The 18,948-nt window shown below is 38.3% G+C and overlaps 1 protein-coding gene across 20 annotated transcripts in view; it reads left to right on the forward strand.

Annotated features, from left to right (window-relative positions):
- Nucleotides 1-18,948, forward strand: part of TRIP12 (thyroid hormone receptor interactor 12) — a 150,947-nt gene that overhangs the window by 52,951 nt on the left and 79,048 nt on the right. For 13 of the 20 annotated variants that reach the window (XM_089916250.1, XM_089916248.1, XM_089916253.1 and 10 more), the window contains exons 3-4: nucleotides 4,256-4,381; nucleotides 5,224-6,026. In XM_089916250.1, coding sequence (XP_089772376.1) covers nucleotides 4,256-4,381; nucleotides 5,224-6,026 — 929 coding nt within the window. The remainder of the gene's footprint in view (nucleotides 1-4,255; nucleotides 4,382-5,223; nucleotides 6,027-18,948) is intronic. The other 7 variants (XM_089916260.1, XM_089916261.1, XM_089916262.1 and 4 more) reach the window with 2 other exon arrangements.

The following is an 18,948-nucleotide window of genomic DNA, read 5'->3' on the forward strand; positions in this document are numbered from 1 at the left end:
GTCCTTACCTCCTAAAAATGCCAACAGCACCACTGTTCCCCAACATACTATTTCAGAAGACTCCCCAGAGGAGGAACCACTACTGTTCGTTTTTTTTTTTTAAACTGCTGCTTTTTAAGATAAATAAGGAGTTCTAAATTACAGAATTATTTGGGCTAGCATTTCTCCATAACTGAACATAGGAACATTGGTCAGACTTACTCAGCTTCTGTCTTGTGACTGAAATAGAAACTAGTATATTTTACAGAGAACATTAGTTTTTTGTTTAAAGTGGTTTAAGTGAACTTTCCACTTTGATTATTGAAAATCAGGGGCTTATTTATAATATGCATTTTATAGCGTTATAAACAAAGCATTTAATCTTTGGAACACAAAGCTATAATGTTATAATTCTGTATATAAAATATAAGAGCATAAAAATGTCTGTATGTCTGTATAAACATGCACAAACAAATTTGGAGATATAATTAAGTACCAAATTATTTATATTTGGTAATATGTACATATATTTGAGTTGTATGTCTGGCATAGATATTAATTTCAAAGAAAATCCAGGAACTGTAATACAAGGAATTAACTAGCTCCTTGTAACTAGCCACCTTCCTCATTTTGTCTAAGATTAGAATAAGAATACTTTTTGCTACAAGGTTTTGGCCTCTTTTAGTTGTCCTCTGGACTAGAGATGGTTTCTAATCTTTAATACTACCAAGCCTAATCTTTAAAACTACCAAATTAAGTATCTAGAAGGGACAGTCACTACAATTTGAGTATCTAGAAGGGACAGTCACTACAATTTGCCTAAAAGTCAGCAAGAGGCGTGTTTGAGACTTGCTTTCAAGTTAATGTTGAAAGCCCATAACCCAGAGTTGATTATAGTATGCTCTGTTTGCAACCTGGGTTTCTTTAACATGAGTTGGCACGCAGGTACTTGGTAAATAGGAAAATGATGTCAGTATGATGTGGAAGTAGTGTCAGGTCATAGGCAGTTTTTCCTATAGTGTTAATATATGAACTGGTAATCTATGAAGTCTTATGAAAGACCTGGAAATAGTGCAGAAATGGGTTAAAGAAATCATTTAGTGCAAGAAATAGCTAGTTCAGTGGCTTCCAGAACCACCACACTTTGCACTGGTAACACTGCCAGGAAGCTCAAAACCATTTACTCCTGTATTTATAAAGAAAGAAAATGACAAAAAGGGAAGTCTCGCCCAGAATTGTATTTTTAATTTTGTCGAAGCTGGTCCTGAAAGAAAATATCTTGAAAAATTTACACTTAAAGGAGAAAGTACAAAAATAAAACTCTAATGAGTGGACCTAATCTTTTATTAAAATTGATGACATTTTTGTTAGTACTCACACTGCAAAATAACATAGGTTTGAGTGCTCTGTTTCCAATCTTATTTTCACCATTAGTCCAGTTATTTTTAGTGGGTGATTTTGCAGAGCATGAGATTTTTTTTTTTCCAGCAACATCCATAGGTTGATGTAGAAGCTCCTGAATATACTTGTGCCCCCGCTCCATCCACCCACCCAACTATCTTGGGCTGTAATTCACCAAATGGGCTCCTTCTGGTGCTACTTAAGAATTTGTCGTGAATTTTATTGTCTTGTTCTTGCAAATTTGATTTACAGTGGATATAACTTTTACAGGTCTTAAAGAGATTATGTTTTTTAATAAAAATTAATGTTAAACAATAAGGTTTGATAAATGAGGGAGTTGGTAAAATGAGCTAAAAGGCATCAAGACTCGTTTAGTGCTGAATGCTGTTATACTCTAATTGGCTGTTCTAATTGGGCATTATTATTTTATGGAGATTTCCTTACAGTATCTGAGCATTAATAATTTATAAATGGGCATGATAAAATAGAGTCCCACTTTGGGAGGGCCCATAGTTACTTATGGTGACCATCTGGTTGCTTACTCCTCTTGTGGTAAGTCAGGGGTTGGAAAACCCATGGGTCAAATCCAGCCTACTGCCTGCTTTTGTAAATAAAAATTTGGTTGGAACATAGCCATGCCCATTTGTTTATGTGTTGTTTATACCTGCTTTTGTGACACATAGTACCTCCCACAAAGCTGGAAGTATTTTACTACCCTCTACAGAAAATGTATCAATATTAAGATCATGCTAAACAATAGTCAGAAGGACATAAATGGTCAGTATTTCATAATATTTAAAACAATTTTTAGACAAGGCCTCAGAATATCACACTTAAAAATAATTTTAGGAAAGGTAGAATTAGATAAGTGTGGGATTTAAGCCAGTTTTGCGAGCCTCACTTTCTCAGATGATTGGATACTGTTTTCTTTCTGTTCTTTTTCCTCCCCTCCCCTCCCCCTTTCATACATATTGAGACTTTACCTGCTAAATTCTTAAAGTTCCTTGAAAGTGTTAGTAAGGACATGAAAAATACAGGAGTGGGTTTGGGTGGCTATAAAGTTAGATGTATTTTAAAACCAGAGGACAATTTATTTGGTCGAGAAGAGGAGGAGTGCTGCCTCTGCAGTGGGATCAGCATTAGGTTAGTGTTGGTCAATTTCTGTCGACAAAGAGACTTACTTAGGAATATGTTATGGTGTTTTTTTTTTGTTTTTCTGTTGTTTTTATTTTTAAAGGGTTGACATTTAACTACTTAACTACTTGAACGTTATCGCAAAGTTGTCTAGCTTTGAATGGATAAGGTTTTCTTTTAATATGATTTTTAAATTTTCAAGGAATACAGCAACGAATATTTTAAATTTTATTATGAAGTGAAGTAGAAATTGATTCAATTAAAAGATTAATCTGTGGCAAACTTTACAAAAATAAGAATGTAGAGAACCTGAATGATGTAATTTATAAATATTATTCTGTGGATATTAAATTGTATACCTGAAAACATTTTACCTCCCTTTTTAAAAAATAACTATGAAATGATTTGCAAATTTACTCAATCTTATTCCTTTTTTTTTTAAAAAAAGTAGAACTCTCATATCTGTTACTAGAAATGTAACAAAAACAAAAGCAAGTCCTAGAAACTAAATCTCTCAAACAAGAAACTCATGGGATAAAGCAAAATTTCGGTCTGCCAATGTAAGAATATCTAGGAAAAATAAAAACTAAATCATAGTATATAAAACTCTTATAAGGTTCAGCTTGGATACACCCAGAGAAAATATAACATATACCATGGGGGGAAAAGTCATTACTAAAGCAAAGACTACGACACACAAAAGACTATAGGTTACTATAGTTTTTTAGTAGTTGATCTAGTTAAATCTTTAGAAAGTACTATTTTATGGATTAAAACCTTAAAAATGAAAATGATAGTACGGACCCAAGAAATATTTACTTTCATTGAGAAGCTAATGCCATATCTTCTTTCAAGAATCCGGTGTTGAGTTCTTCTGCAATAATGAAAGAAAACAATAAAGATACTGAGACCAGAAACCTTAGATCATCTTTTTGAAGAGATGGTGGAACACGTATGATATGTTAAGAACTGTACGGCATCCTTATATGTTCAGTTAGAGTTATCGTGTAAGGCGTTCAGTGACTCATTTCTGAATTCCTTTGAGATCATTTTCAGACTGAAGGCCTTTAAAAGTTTTTTTTTAACAAAGTAAACAGCTTTGGCATTAATGGAACTTTATTATTCTCATTAGAATATGCTCTTTTATGTTATTTACATGAAGGATGGATGTTGGCCGTTAATTACATAAATTGCATCTGTTCCGTTAATATCTCACCTCTGGAGCACCAACTTTTCTGGGTATATATTCGTGCGTGCTTCCTTTTGCTTGTGTAAATCTCATGTGACCTTTGCCAGAGGTTAAACATCTAACAACTGAAAACAGTTTCTTCATGTCCCTCAAACTTGCTCTTAAAACAATGCTGGCATAAGGATTTGATTTATTATAAATATAACCCAACCATGTATCAACGGTGCAATTGTTTTGAATGTGTTTGGAATATTTTGTGGTAAATTCTTTACCTTTTTATCTGGGACTTGGTTTTTTGGTGTACTTCAGCTGGTTATAAAAAAATCTTAACTCTTGGGTATTAGAGGGTTGGTTCTAAAAGGTAATTTCTTTGGCCAGATTATTTGATAGAATAATAATTTAATTATAGAAATATTTGGGGAAGGGTAGAGTCAATAATGAAGAATTGGGAAGCTTTTTTTTTTTTTTTTTAATGAAAAACGATTTCACTTTCGGTGTTGTATTTGCATCTCATTTTCCTGATAGATTTCTGTTTTGGTTTTCTGCTGACAGGTCACATTTAGGGCAGGCAAAACATAAGGGATATAGCCCTCCTGAGAGTAGAAAATCTAATTCTAAGGCACCCAAAGTGCAGTCTAATACTACTTCTGAACTGTCAAGGGGACACCTTTCTAAAAGGTAAATCTTCACATTGCTTATATGTTTTTCAAGGCAGAATTATTTGCATTTGAATCATTGCATAATATTAAAACGTACCAGGTTATGCCAAAATGTTACGATACATGTTTTCATTATTATCCGGGTATAACTTTTAGGATTAATAGTGAATCACCTCTGCAGTGATGTCAGTGCAACATACCCCAGATAGTGCTTTATCCTCCTTGATTAGAGAGCTGCGAGTTTCTCCTTTTGCCTAACAAACCATTATAGGCATCTGAAATGCCATTTTAAATCCAGTATTTCTTAGTTTTTTTATTGTCAGAGCCACAGATCAGTGATGTCTTAAGATCTAATTGATAGGAGTCTTTGGAAAGGAATGTGACTGTAAATATTTGATACTACAATATAAAACTTTCTAATCTTCATTTTGAAAGTGTATATGTTAATGCTTATTTATTTTAAGCTTTGACAAAGAAGTTGTGTTTGTAAATAGAGTATCGGTATTCTAGTTTCAACTGGTTCTGAACTAGTAAGTAAGCATTCTTTTTCTTGTAATCCTAATTCTTGTTTTATGATTAGGGGAGTTAGTGTCAGTAATCTTTGGGCTAAAGAATTAGCCTGATCTTCTAATATTTTACCATCCAAAGTGTCACTCTCCCCCCACCCCCACCCCTTTTTTTTCCCTCAATTTTGAACCGTTTGCGAGCCTATGTTTATTTAGTTCCTGGACTTACCAGGAAAATTTTTTCACTTAAAAAAAAGTCTTCCTTCCACAGATTTGAGAAGTTGATAAATAAGTGTTACACGACAGGCTAACGATGGCAGGCTGATACTAACTCTTGCTCTGTCTGACCTCCTAGAAGCTGCGGTCCATCATCTGCTGGCATAGTCCCACAGCCAGAGGATCCGGACAGAGCCAACGCTTCCGAAAGGCCGAAAACGGGGCAGGTGCCTAAGAAAGACAGTTCTCGAGGAGTGAAACGCAGTGCTAGTCCAGACTACAACAGGACCAGTTCTCCTAGCTCTGCGAAGAAACCCAGAGCACTTCAGCATACTGAATCTCCCTCAGAAACAAGCAAGCCACACAGTAAGTCAAAGAAGAGACATTTAGACCAGGAGCAACAACTGAAATCTGCACAGTCTCCATCAACAAGCAAGGCTCATAACAGGAAGAGTGGGGCCACTGCTAGTTCACGGAGTCAGAAAAGAAAGAGGACAGAGAGTTCTTGTATAAAGAGTGGTTCTGTGTCGGAAGCAACTGGTGCCGAAGAGAGATCTGCAAAACCTACCAAGCTGGCTTCAAAATCGGCCGCCTCAGCCAAAGCTGGGTGTAGCACCATCACCGATTCTTCTTCTGCTGCCTCTACTTCCTCCTCATCTTCTGCTGTAGCCTCGGCCTCCTCTACTGTTCCACCAGGTGCCAGGGTGAAACAAGGAAAAGACCAGAACAAGGCCAGACGTTCCCGTTCAGCATCCAGTCCCAGTCCAAGAAGAAGTAGCAGGGAAAAGGAACAGAGTAAAACTGGTGGCTCTTCAAAATTTGATTGGGCTGCTCGTTTCAGCCCTAAAGTTAGCCTTCCTAAAACAAAACTGTCTCTTCCAGGGTCTTCTAAGTCAGAGACATCAAAACCTGGACCTTCTGGATTACAGGCCAAATTAGCAAGTAAGTTTACTCGAAAGATGTTTTTTTTTTTTTTAATTAAAGAAAATTTCTCTGGGTTTGTCAAGAGGGATCCGGTTTTCAAGGTAGTCAGTCTGAGGCAGTTTTAGATTTATTACTGTACCTGTATCTGTACACAAAGTGTATAATAATTGATACACCACATTTAGTTTTATGGAGATGGATAAGGAATGCTCCCGCCTTATTACTAAATTGTCATGTTTTAGTATCTTTATCTTTGCAGCATTTGCTACTTTTTTTTTTTTTTTTTTTTGCGGTACACGGGCCTCTCAGTGTTGCGGCCTTTCCTGTTGCGGAGCACAGGCTCCGGACACGCAGGCTCAGCGGCCATGGCTCACGGGGCCAGCCGCTCTGCGGTATGTGGGATCTTCCCAGACCCGGGCACAAACCCGCGTCTCCCTGCATCGGCAGGCGGACTCTCAACCACTGCGCCACCAGGAAAGCCTGCCACTTATTTTCTAATGTCAGAGTAGGACAGCAAGTTGGTTTTTCTTTTTTTTTTTTTTTTTTTTGGCGGTACACGGGCCTCTCACTGTTGTGGCCTCTCCCGCCGCGGAGCACAGGCCCCGGACGCGCAGGCTCAGCGGCCATGGCCCACGGGCCCAGCCGTTCCGCGGCACGTGGGATCCTCCCAGACCGGGGCACGAACCCGTGTCCCCTGCTTCGGCAGGCGGACTCTCAACCACTGCGCCACCAGGGAAGCCCAGCAAGTTGGTTTTTCTCCTATAACCAGAAACAAAACTGTTCTAGTTATGAGTTGGTCATGACCACAGTTGGAGATCAAGTACTTTTTTGTGGTATTGTACATTCTTTTTGTTTTTTAAATAAATTTATTTATTTATTTAGGGCTGCTTTGGGTCTCTTCATTGCTGTGCGCGGGTTTTCTCTAGTTGCAGCGAGCGGGAGCTACTCTTCATTGCGGTGCGCAGGTTTCTCATTGCAGTGGCTTCTCTTGTTACGGAGCACAAGCTCTAGGCGCGCAGGCTTCAGTAGTTGTAGCACGTGGGCTCAGTAGTTGTGGTTCGCTGGCTCTAGAGCGCAGGCTCAGTAATTGTGGCGCACGGTCGTAGTTGCTCCGTGGCATGTGGGATCTTCCCGGACCAGGGCTCAGACACGTGTCCCCTGCATTGGCAGGTGCTTTCTTAACCACTTTGGCACCAGGGATTCTAACACTGTGTGTGAGACCACTGTTTCACACATTCTTGATGTGTGGAAATCCTGAGCTAAGTTATTAGAATAAATGTACCCTAGTATTAATTAAACTTTATTCACATGTAATATTTTATGGCCTTTAAGGAGCTTAGACTAAAGATGAATACCTCTTACGTTCATTGCGCTGGGCTCTGGGTCCTAGGTAAATGGGAAAGAAATTGCCTTCTTGAAGCGTATAGTGGAGCAGAAAGAACTAATGTTTGAGAATAATACATTCAAGCAAAGAAACAAACAGTAGATAAGGCATCCTGAGGCACTTTTCTCCCTCTTTTTTCCAAAAAAGACTTCTTCAGGAAGCCAAATGTTAACTTCATTAGAACTGATTAAAAATCGTGGTGACCCTCTTCAATTACATGACTACTGTAATGATGAAGTGCATTTTTTTTTCTATTTTGAGAAATCTAAATGACGCACATACAGAGAACAAAACAGCACTTCCTATGGTTTTCAGAGCATTTAATTTTTGTAATATTTAACCAAGAAGCTTGTTTTTGACCATCTTTTCTCCTTGTGAGCGCACAAAGAAAATTTCAGGTCCACATTTTGATAGGGCTAGAATGTTTTTTGGTCTTTGGAAGACTTTATATAGTGTCTACTAGTATTCTTGTGAAAGTTTAATACTGAACCAGCCTAACCTAGTGTTGAATCAGAGCTGTTAGCTCTGTTTAGTTTAATTCTACAATCTATAAACTATTTTCAGTTGATTCAATATTAGCAACATTTTGACAAGAATACTAGTAGACATTATTGTAAAATTTTGTTTAACCTGTATCATAGGGTTATTGTGAAGGTAACATCTCTTTCTCTTAAATTATAGAATTTGTTCTATTTGTTATTTTAAATATGCAGTATATCTGTATAAAACCTTTTGAATGTGAATATAAATATCGGATGAAGATGAAGATTGGTATCCCGAAGTCAAAAGGAAGTAAAAGGTTGGGTAAAAAGGGACACAGCCGTTTGTCCATTGGTCCAGACAAGGTTTTCTTGACAATTGGAGTTATTTATCTCTGCTTTTATACCTCTTCCTCTGTCTACTTTTAAGTGCATCTGTATTTGTGTGCTTATGTGTCTCCATTGTGTGTAGTAGCTGTGTGATCTCCACAGTCAGTGGCCCAGGTTGAGTTTACAGCACGGTCTGAGGGATTCACTCTAACCCTTCCAGCCTACCTCATTTGAAGAGCTCATCTCTTTCAATTCTTATCTCTAGGAGGGTCCTGGCACAGGTGAGAGCAGATTGCTCTTTTTTTTTTAATTTATGTATTTTATTTACTTATTTTTGGCTGCATTGGGTCTTTGTTGCTGTGCACGGGCTTTCTCTAGTTGCGGTGAGTGGGAGCTACTCTTCGTTGTGGTGCGCAGGCTTCTTATCGCGGTGGCCTCTCTTATTTGTGGAGCACGGGCTGTAGGCACACGGGCTTCAGTAGTTGTGGCACACGGGCTCAGTAGTTGTGGCTTTCGGGCTCTAAAGCGCAGGTTCAGTAGTTGTGGCACACGGGCTTAGTTGCTCCGCAGCATGTGGGATCTTCCTGGACCAGGGCTTGAACCTGTGTCCCCTGCATTGGCAGGCAAACTGTTAACCACTGTGCCACCAGGGAAGCCCTGAGCAGATTGTTCTCGAGTGTTGTGTCCTTAACTCTTCTCAGAGACCAGCTTTCTTTTTGTACATGTCAGTTAGTGCAATCTTTAAAAGAAAACCTGACCCTACCAGTGGCTGATCAGCGGGCTTTTCTTGGTTGTGAGGTTGCTCTCAAACAGGAAGCCCCGAGGGTTTTGATGCTGCCCCTGTGCCATAATAAAACCAGTCCAGATATGCTGTCATACTCACTCTGCACATGGTCGCAAACTGATTTAGTTTAAAACTCACTTCATAGTTGCTTTTCCTACTTTCACAAAATCTGTGTGTTCTGTGGTCACTAATATCACTTTCCCATTTTCATTGCCTCTACCCGAGTTCTAAGCTCTAATTGTAGCCTGAGCTGTTGAAACAAGAGAAAGGAACCAGCATTTGTTTCACATCTAAAAGTGCCATGTATTTTACATATGCAGTAACATTTACTTTTCCAAAAAATTGGTGCTTGATGATAGTTATTAAGGAAATTTATTCCAAGGAGGTGAAATAACTTGCCAGAGGAACATATCTCATAAGTGACAGTTAGGATTTGAAGATGGGGTGGGTATGTGTGACTTTGAAGCCTTTGTTTTCTTTGCTATGTCACTTATTTTTCATCCATGTTAGTTGTTTGTGTTTTATTGTTGCAATCTATTTGGGTCATTAAGAGATGTTAAGACCCCAGAGGAGATGAACTTTTATTTGATCCTTCTTTACTGGTATTGATTCATCTTTAGGGGTGAATACTGTGTGAACCCAGGGGTTCATATTATACCATTAACTGTGTGTTTGCTTCTTTACAAATAAGTGAAAAACATTTCAAAACAAAATAATAGCAAATACTTAAAGTGCTTACAAGTGCCTGACAACTTGTAAATAGTTGACATGGATCATCTCACTTACTCCTCATCAGCCGTGTGTGGCAGGTACTGTTATTCATTTCTTACAGGTAAAGAAACTCAGGGTCAGTGAGGTCAGGTTACCTGTCCAAGGTCACAGAACTAAGAAGTGATAGAGCCAAGAGTCAAACCCAGGCCATGTGATTCCAGAAATTAGTTGTGAGAATAGGGTGCAGAGGATTGAGTAGATTGGGTGAGCTAAATCCAGGCAGGCTTCCTGGAGTCACACAGGGCAGGGTGAATTTTAGGGATGATTAAATAGGTCACTTTAGGAAAGAGTTTATGTAAGAAGGAGTACTGCAAGAGGATTGGCAGTACTTGGTAATTTTATTTAAGAATATAGAGGCAAAATGAAGTATCTTAGAGGAATCCCTGGGCTTCAAGTAATGGTATTTTGGGGAGAGAGAGCTCTTAATTTAGAGCTGAAAATCCTAGATTTGAATCCTAGTTCTGCCATTTTATCAGCTGGTGACTACGAGAAAGTTGGCAACCTTTTCGTTGTAAAATGGGCACAGTAGCTATTTGAGGAATGAATAAATATGTGAGGAGCCTTAGCATAGTGCCGATAGTACATAGGATGCATCACTAAATTTAGGGTGCACAACTGAAATTGAGTATCTTAAGACAAAGCATTCAGGAGCATCGTTTTGAAGATGAAGGATTGATATAAATCCTAGCTATTGATCAGTTTAACGTACTGTCTTTAGATTTGGAAGAGCCTGATTTAAAGTTCTGTTGTCTTCTGGTAGTTTTGTGGGGTTGGGCAAATCATTGAACTACAATTATGATAGCAACCTAATCCCTGATCTCTGCAGAATGATAATATTCATTCTTGTGAAGCATAAATGAAAGAATGTATGTGAAAACAACTTTGTAAAATTAAAATACCATATAAACATAAAATGTGAATTGAGAACTGTTGCGATAGATTAGAAGAGCTTTTGTATGCATTAGGAATTAGTTTGATTTTTTTTTTTAATTTAACCTTAATCTGGGGGCAGAATTAGATTCAGTGGTTACAATCCATTCAGTGGGTTAGCAACTCTGGGTAAAAAAATATGTCAGTTAACTAAAAAATGGAGTGGACATTTTGTGAGACAGAAAGCATTCCAAATTGGGTAGGTTGTTTTCTTCAACTTTTAGGACTCAGTGAACCTGTTAATTAGAAGGTGATATGTCTCCTCAGGTATAGGCTCATTCTGAGATACGATTGGTCAGTAAAACTTCCTGGTAAAGGAAGTTTTTTTCAAATTGTAGGAATAACAGTACTTACATGATGCTTTGTGAAAACCCATTTCCCCATGGTCAGATATCACTCAAGGAGATTCAGGATATGCTTTAGTATATTGAAAGCTGTGAGAATTCTTACGGTCACTTCTGTTTAACCCATCATTTTATAAATCTGTTTGACCACCTATTACCTTGGGAGACAGCAGTGGTCCATGGAACACGCTTTGGGAAATGATACATTTAATCGGGTCACTGAAGCAGGAAGACCTTTCCTGGTGTGCTGATTTGGCATCTGTTGAACAAGTTTCTGGTGAGGAACTAGGGCTGGCAGGAGAACTAGAGAAAGAGCTCTTTGTGGCGGGCTACCTGAAGACTGTGGCTTGCCAACTGCAGCTGGTCAAGATAGCTGTGGGACAAAGGTCACCTTGTGTCAGTTGGTAAAAGTTTATAAATTTTTTGCTGCATTGGGTCTTCGTTGCTGCGTGCGGGCTTTCTCTAGTTGCAGTGAGCAGTGGCTACTCTTCATTGCGGTGCATGGGCTTCTCATTGTGGTGACTTCTCTTGTTGCAGAGCAGGTGCTCTAGGTGCGCTGGCTTCAGTAGTTGTGGCACGTGGGCTCAGTAGTTGTGGCTCGCGGGCTCTAGAGCGCAGGCTCAGTAGTTGTGGCGCATGGGCTTAGTTGTTCGCGGCATGTGGGATCTTCCCAGACCAGGGCTCAAACCCATGTCCCCCCGCATTGGCAGGCGGATTCTTAACCACTGTGCCACCAGGGAAGCCCAGTTGGGTTTTGAGAATACCCCAGAAAGGATAGTGTTATATGACAATTTTTAATCTGCATTAGGAAATTATTCTTGCTTTGCGTTGTTTAATCTTAGCAAACAGTCTTAACAAATTTATGTAGCATGTAAAACCAGTGGGGCAGTGTAATGATACAAATGATTTTTTAAAATATTCAGTGATATTTTGACGTAATATTTTAAAATATTCTTATAATATTCTGCTAATCTATCTTCTCTTTAGGCTAATTTTGAAGTAATTTGACTATTTCAAAGTATGTACTGTCTTAATGTACAAAATTTGTTCATTAATGGATGGATTTGTTCATTAATGGATGATGGATGGCATAGACATGTAAGAAACAGTTTGTGATCAGAATCTGCGATTAATTATGGAATGTATTTATAGAAAAATTTAAAGGTGTTATATTTCCAGTTTGATATGTCTATTTGTAGGTCCAGTTCACTTTCCATTATTTAAAGTAGACATCATGTGCACATTATTAATAACATAGTCAGCAGTAGTTACCAGCTCATTTTCAGCTTGAGTTTCATACTCTTCTGTGACTTGCATGCAGCCTGTAGCCATTATTAGAACTAGAAAAGAACCAGGCAGATGCCGAATTCTGGGAAGGTAATTCTGCTAAGAGACATGGTACTTTGTGCCTCTAGCACGGAGAGAGGAAAGAAGAATGAGTCAAGCAGGACAGAATAATTTAAAAGTAAACTCTTGGTTTTACCTAGTTGGGTCTTAGAGGGCCATACCCGCTGAGTTTTTAAAAATTGAATTATCTTTTAGCCTGGTGATGTATTGGGTGAGGAGCTTAAAGGAAAAAGGATTGAGTGTTAAGAGTTTTCTGTATTATAAAGCAACTGTTAAAATAATTTAGTACTTAAAACTTTTATAGTACTAATCTGTAACCACATATTACCAATAGTAATTTACCAAAAATGAGTTGCCAGATTTTTTAAAAAGGAATATTAAATGGAAACAAATATTATTGACCTCTTTACGGCTTGGCTTTGTTTTATACTGTGAATTTTAAACAACCATACCAGGTCAGAGTAAGAATTAATTCAGCCAAATTACATTTTACTAAACTTATATTTCAGTTAAATGAAAATTGCTTTTTCTTACTCATGCCTCTGTGTTCTATAATATTTTGATACTTCTGATTATAAAGTGTTATCAAAAATGAAAAATCCAGAAAATGTTAAAACGTACAAAGAAGAAAAAAAAATAACTTAATCCCATCCCTAAGGGCTGTCTCTTTCTTCCTGTGTGTATCCTGCTAAAAATTTTCCTTCATATTAATCAATACTTAATGTGTAGTTTAAAGTCAAGTGATATAAGATTTATTATTAAAAAATAGCAGGCTTCCTGCCACATTGCCTTTCCGCCATAGCCAGTCATTTTGGTATTTACTTCCGTATCTATAATGTGAGACGTATGTGCTCATATGTCTATTTGTTGAATTTTTTCACTTAGAGCACTACTGTGTGGCCTATATGGGAGATTTACCACACCTATTCACCCACCAAACGCATACTGTACATGCTTCACATTTTTCCAGTCATGATCGTTGCTCAGTTAACACTGAGTCTGTAGGAACTTTTCTTTTCTTACAACTTTTTTTTTTTTTTTTACTGAGCTTAATAATTATTTTGTTGTTTTCCTTTTCTTTGACTCCGTCACTCAACTCCAAACTCATTATGCATTGTCTAAATCTTTTCTCAAGCTGTCTACATGGATTTGTTTCATTTTCCTGAAGACACGAGGCCTCTGGATGGCTGCCCTTTTTATGCCTGGTTACATTGCTTTTAGCTTCAGGTATTTCTCTAGTCTTCTATTTAGTTTCCTGCTTCTAGATCCTGCATCTTCTTTCTTGATTTACTGTTTTGTTTTGGTGAACATGTCTTCCACTTGCTTTCTAAGAAAAAGTACATATGAGATTTTTTAAAGTTTTTTTGTTTTTTCAGGTTTTGAATGTGAAAATCTACAACCTTGATACTTATTTGACAGACTGATTGAAAATACAGTTCTGGGTTGGAAATTATTCTCCATCAGAATTTTGAAGAATTATGTTATCTAGATTTCAGTACTGCAAGCATTCTGATTCCTGATCTGTATATATAACCTGTTTTTCTGGAAACTTACAGATCTTTGCCTCAGTTATTTAGAAATGTCGTGACATAGGCATAGCTGTGCATTTGTTTCATTCCTTGCTAGGGTGATCTGAAGTCCTGGTTTCCCTTGGATTTGGGGCATTCCCCAAGACCAACTTTTAGCCTTAAAACTACGAGAATCCCATGCAAACCAGGACAGTTGGTCACCCGATCTTTGCTTCTTTTCTCTTTCTGGATCACCTATTATTTTGGGTAATTGTCCTTTTGGAAGGTTCTGGTCTTATCTTTTTGTTCTTGCTTTCCTTTTTTGTTTTACTTTCTGGTAGATGTCTGCAGCTTCTTCCAACCTTTGTATTGATTTTTTATTTCATGTTCGCTATCTTTGTTTTTCTTTTCAAGAGGTTATTTTGTTCTCATTTCCTTTTTTTTTAGAAAAAGGTTTCCTTCCCCCTTCTCTTTTTCTTTTTTTAATTGAAGTATAGTTGATTTACAATATTGTGTTCGTTTCAGGTGTACAGCATAGTGATTCCTTTTTTTTGTAGGTTATATTACATTATGGGTTATTACAAGGTATTGGATATAATTCCCTGTGCTATGCAGTAAGTCCTTGTTGCTTATGTATTTTATATGTAGTAGTCTATATCTGTCAATCTCATACCTGTAATCTGCCATCTGCCCCCCCCCCACTGCCACTATAACCACAAGTTTGTTTTTTATGTCTGTGAGTCTGTTTCTGTTTTGTATATACATTTATTTGTGTTATTTTTTAGTTCTGCATATAAGCGATATATTGTATTTGTCTTTCTCTATCTGACTTATGTCACTAAGCATAATATTCTCTAGGTCCATCCATGTTGCTGCAAATGGCAATAGTTCATTTTTTATGGCTAAGTAATATTCCATTGTGTGTGTGTGTGTGTGTGTGTGTGTGTGTGTGTGTATTAATTATACACACACACACACCACATCTTCTTAATCTAGTCATTTATTGCCAGGCACTTGGGTTGCTTCCATGTGTTGGATATTGTGAATAGTTCTGCCCTGAATATTGTTTTTAATTATAGATGCATATTCCCCCCCTCCCCATTAAGAGCGAGTTTTCTTTTCTTGCAGAGTCCTCTTATGTAATTTTTTTTGGGGGGGGGTGTTTACTCTGGTTTTGGCTTTCATACTAGGAACTTTCCTCAAATTCAGGTAATTCCTGGGTGTCTCCTCATACTCAAGAGTAGGGGAACCAAAAATCTAACTTGCAAGCTCTGAGCACATGGATGAGACTTGACTGAGATTCACTATCTAATGAACTAATTGGGCTATGATCATTTTCAGATCTTTCTTCTTTGGCTGGTAAAATTCCACAGGGAAGATTCTTTCAGACTCCTGCCTGGAGGTGAAAGCCTAACTGCCAGAGTTCTGGGGACTAAGTGGGAGGAGAGGCCTAGGAAAGAGGCCATATGTCATCCAGTTTGTCTGTATATATTTGATCGTCCCCCCTCTCATTTTTGGTATGATGCACCTATTTGCAACTGTGTACTTTAATGGAGAATTTCTTTATTTTGTACTTTCTAAGGAATAAAGGTTTTATGTTTACCTGCCTCAGGAGAGGGACATTTACCCAGCTGTACAAGTTGGGGAGGGAATCTGGGGATCTGACTGCTTCATAAATAGCCTATGGAGGCAATCCTCAGTTTAAACTCTGAGGTCGTCCCAGAAGTACCTGGTGTCATCAGTTCTTAAGCCTTTGTGGGATTCTGAGTGTCAACCTAATTGGTAATTTATCTCAGTTTTCTACCTTCAGTCTTCTGGTCTTCCCAGTGTATTTAGCACTGGAATTACTGCTTTTTCATCTTCTAAAATTGTGTCGTGTTGTGATGGTTGTCTCTTCCATTCTTCCCATCCTTGTGAATTTATGCCTCAGATTCTTTTAATGCTATTTTAGTGGAGTTTCACTAGAGGACAGAGTGAATGCATGTGGGTCATTCTTTTGTCTTTACCCAGAGGCAGACACTTTTCTATGTATATGCACATATTTTTTTCAAAAGTAGGAGTTCACTCTGCATGACGGTAGGCGTTGCTTTTTGAGTGCCTATTATAAGCCAGGCTCCATACTAGACAGTTGACACACATTAAATTTCATTATGATCACAGAATGAGGTAGTATCCATGTTTTAGGTATGAAGAAACCAAAGTGCTTTATCTGCCTAAATGATTTTAACTGACATTTTTCCTTTCAAAAAATAAGCTATAAATCATGTTATTTTTTTTTTATGGCTGTGTTGGGGTCTTCACTGCTGTGCGTGGGCTTTCTCTAGTTGCAGGGAGCGGGGGCTACTCTTCGTTGCGGTGCGCGGGCCTCTCATTGCAGTGGCTTCTCATGTTGTGGAGCACGGGCTCCAGGCGCACGGGCTTCAGTAGTTGTGGCATGCGGGCTCAGTAGTTGTGGCTCGCGGGCTCTAGAGCGCAGGCTCAGTAGTTGTGGCGCACGGGCTTAGTTGCTCTGCGGCATGTGGAATCTTCCCGGACCAGGGATCAAACTCGTGTCCCCTGCATTCGCAGGCAGGTTCTTAACCACTGCGCCACCAGGGAAGTCCAATCATGTCTTTTTAATAACTGTATATGGATGTACCTCTTAGCCCATTGCCAGCTAAGAGGCATTTACATTGTTCTTCTAAATTTTTTAATTGACTATAGCTTTGTAATTCATTATTTTCTTGTAGGATATAAGAAACTTAACATTGGTTATGTTTCTTTTAAATATTGATGTATATTTTAAATTCCCCCTAGAAATATATGAATTTATATTCTCACTAGTAGTGTAAACATGCCAATTTGGGGACTTCCCTGGTGGCACAGTGGTTAAGAATCCACCTGCCAATGCAGGGGACATGGGTTTGAGCCCTGGTCCCGGAAGATCCCACATGGCACGGAGCAGCTAAGCCCGTGCGCCACAACTACTGAGCCTGTGCTCTAGAGCCCGCAAGCCACGACTACTGAAGCCTGCACGCCTAAAGCCCGTGCACAGGAATGAAGAGTAGCCCCTGCTCACGGCAGGTAGAGAAAGCCCGTGTGCAGCAAAAAACAAAGACCCAATGCAGCCATAAATAAAAAATAAAAATTTTTAAAAATGCCCATTTGTTCACATCCTCATTAACTAACACTGTGTTCCTGCAGTTTTTATTACCATACTGATGTTTATTTAACCATTCCTTATTATTGGACATTTAGTTCTTTTCCAGTTTCTCATTATTATAGTGGTTAGATGAATATATTTGCACATTTCTAAGTTTTTAATTCATATTGCCAAATCAATGAACGAAATTGCTGTGCATTCACTAGGAAATAAAAATTTGGCTTAGGAAATTCCATTTGGATTTTAGCTCACTGTCATCTGCACAACTTATCTTTTATTGTTACTGATTTTAAAATAAACATCTATGATCCCTTTTATATGATAGGTTACTTTTCATTTTGTGAATTTATTTTAGAAAAGCAGCCTTTGATAGAGATGTATGTACTTGAACATAGATGCACAACAATATCAAGATATACCAGGTTCTCATGATTCTGCAGGGGCTGGAGGAATTGAGTTAGCCACTGAAAATATACCCATCATTAATTAATTCTCTTTATGGGGTCCAGTTTTTCCTGTAGCAAAGCGATCCAGTTACATGATTCTAAATTGAACTCCTCATGTGTGGTAATAGTCCTGTTATTTGGTGCTTTTTTTTCTTTTATGAAGGAAAAAGGAGTGGTTCTGAAAACCCATTGAAACAGATTTTATATGTAAATGGATCTTTAAAGTAGTTACTTGAAGGCTCTTTTTATTTTTTATTTTTAACATTTTTAAAAAAATTAATTAATTTACTTTTTGGCTGCATTAGGTCTTCATTGCGGTGCGCGGGCTTCTCATTGTGGTGGCTTCTCTTGTTGCAGATCACGGGCTCTAGGCATGCGGGCTTCAGTTGTCGTGGCCCACGGGCTCAGTAGTTGCAGCCCTCGAGCTTTAGAGCACAGGGTCAGTAGTTGTGGTGCATGGGCTTAGTTGCTCCGCAGCATGTGGGATCTTCCTGGACCAGGGCTCGAACCCATGTCCCCTTCATTGGCAGGTGGATTATTAACCACTGTGCCGCCAGGGAAGTCTGCTCTTTTTAATATTAAACAAATAGGGGATTTGTGTTTAAAAGATCAGTCTAGTCATCTTTTGATATCTATAAATGTAAATGAATTGTAGTGATTTTTCTAGATATCTACCCTTGTTTAAGGTATTGGTTTGTGTTCCTTATTCATAACAGTTTGTCTACTCCATTTTAAAATGGAATGTATTTACTCTCTATAGGAATATGCCAAAAACTGTAAGTAAAAAAAAAAAATCAAGATACGTAATATTGTAGAAAAATTAGTACTGAAACTTTTTTTTTTTTAAATGTCGGTTCATTGGTTTGTTTATTTATTTATTTTTGGCTGTGTTGGTCCCCGTTTCTGTGCGAGGGCTTTCTCCAGTTGTGGCAAGCAGGGGCTACTCTTCATCGCGGTGTGCAGGCCTCTCACTATCGTGGCCTCTCTTGTTGCAGAGCGCAGGCCCAGTAGTTGTGGCTCACGGGCCTAGTTGCTCCGCGGCATGTGGGATCTTCCCAGACCAGGGCTCAAATCCGTGTCCCCTGCATCGGCAGGCAAATTCTCAACCACCACGCCACCAGGGAAGCCCTGAAACTTTTTTTATTACTAAGATATTGTTTAGCTTAGATCTTGTTTGGTTTTTGGTTTTTCTTTTTCCAAACAAAGAGATTTTGTTTTGGAGAGGTTTTTTTGGGGGGGGGAGGGGTTGGTGAGGGACTGTTTTTTTCCCCTAAACTTCAGGCAAGTCCTTATACTTTTCTTCCTATTTCTCCTCAAAGTCCAGGTCAATAAACGTTTTCTGTAAAGACCCATATAGTAAATATTTTAGGGTCTACTGACCACATACAGCCTTTGTCACATATTCTTATTTTATTACAACTCTCTAAAAATATAAAAAGCATTCTTAGCTAGTGAGCTGTACAGAAACAGGCTAC

Source organism: Delphinapterus leucas, chromosome 8 (assembly GCF_059928025.1).
Source record: "Delphinapterus leucas isolate spDelLeu-1000000601 "Yukka" chromosome 8, BTC_Dleu_Yukka2, whole genome shotgun sequence".
NCBI classification, from domain to species: domain Eukaryota; kingdom Metazoa; phylum Chordata; class Mammalia; order Artiodactyla; family Monodontidae; genus Delphinapterus; species Delphinapterus leucas.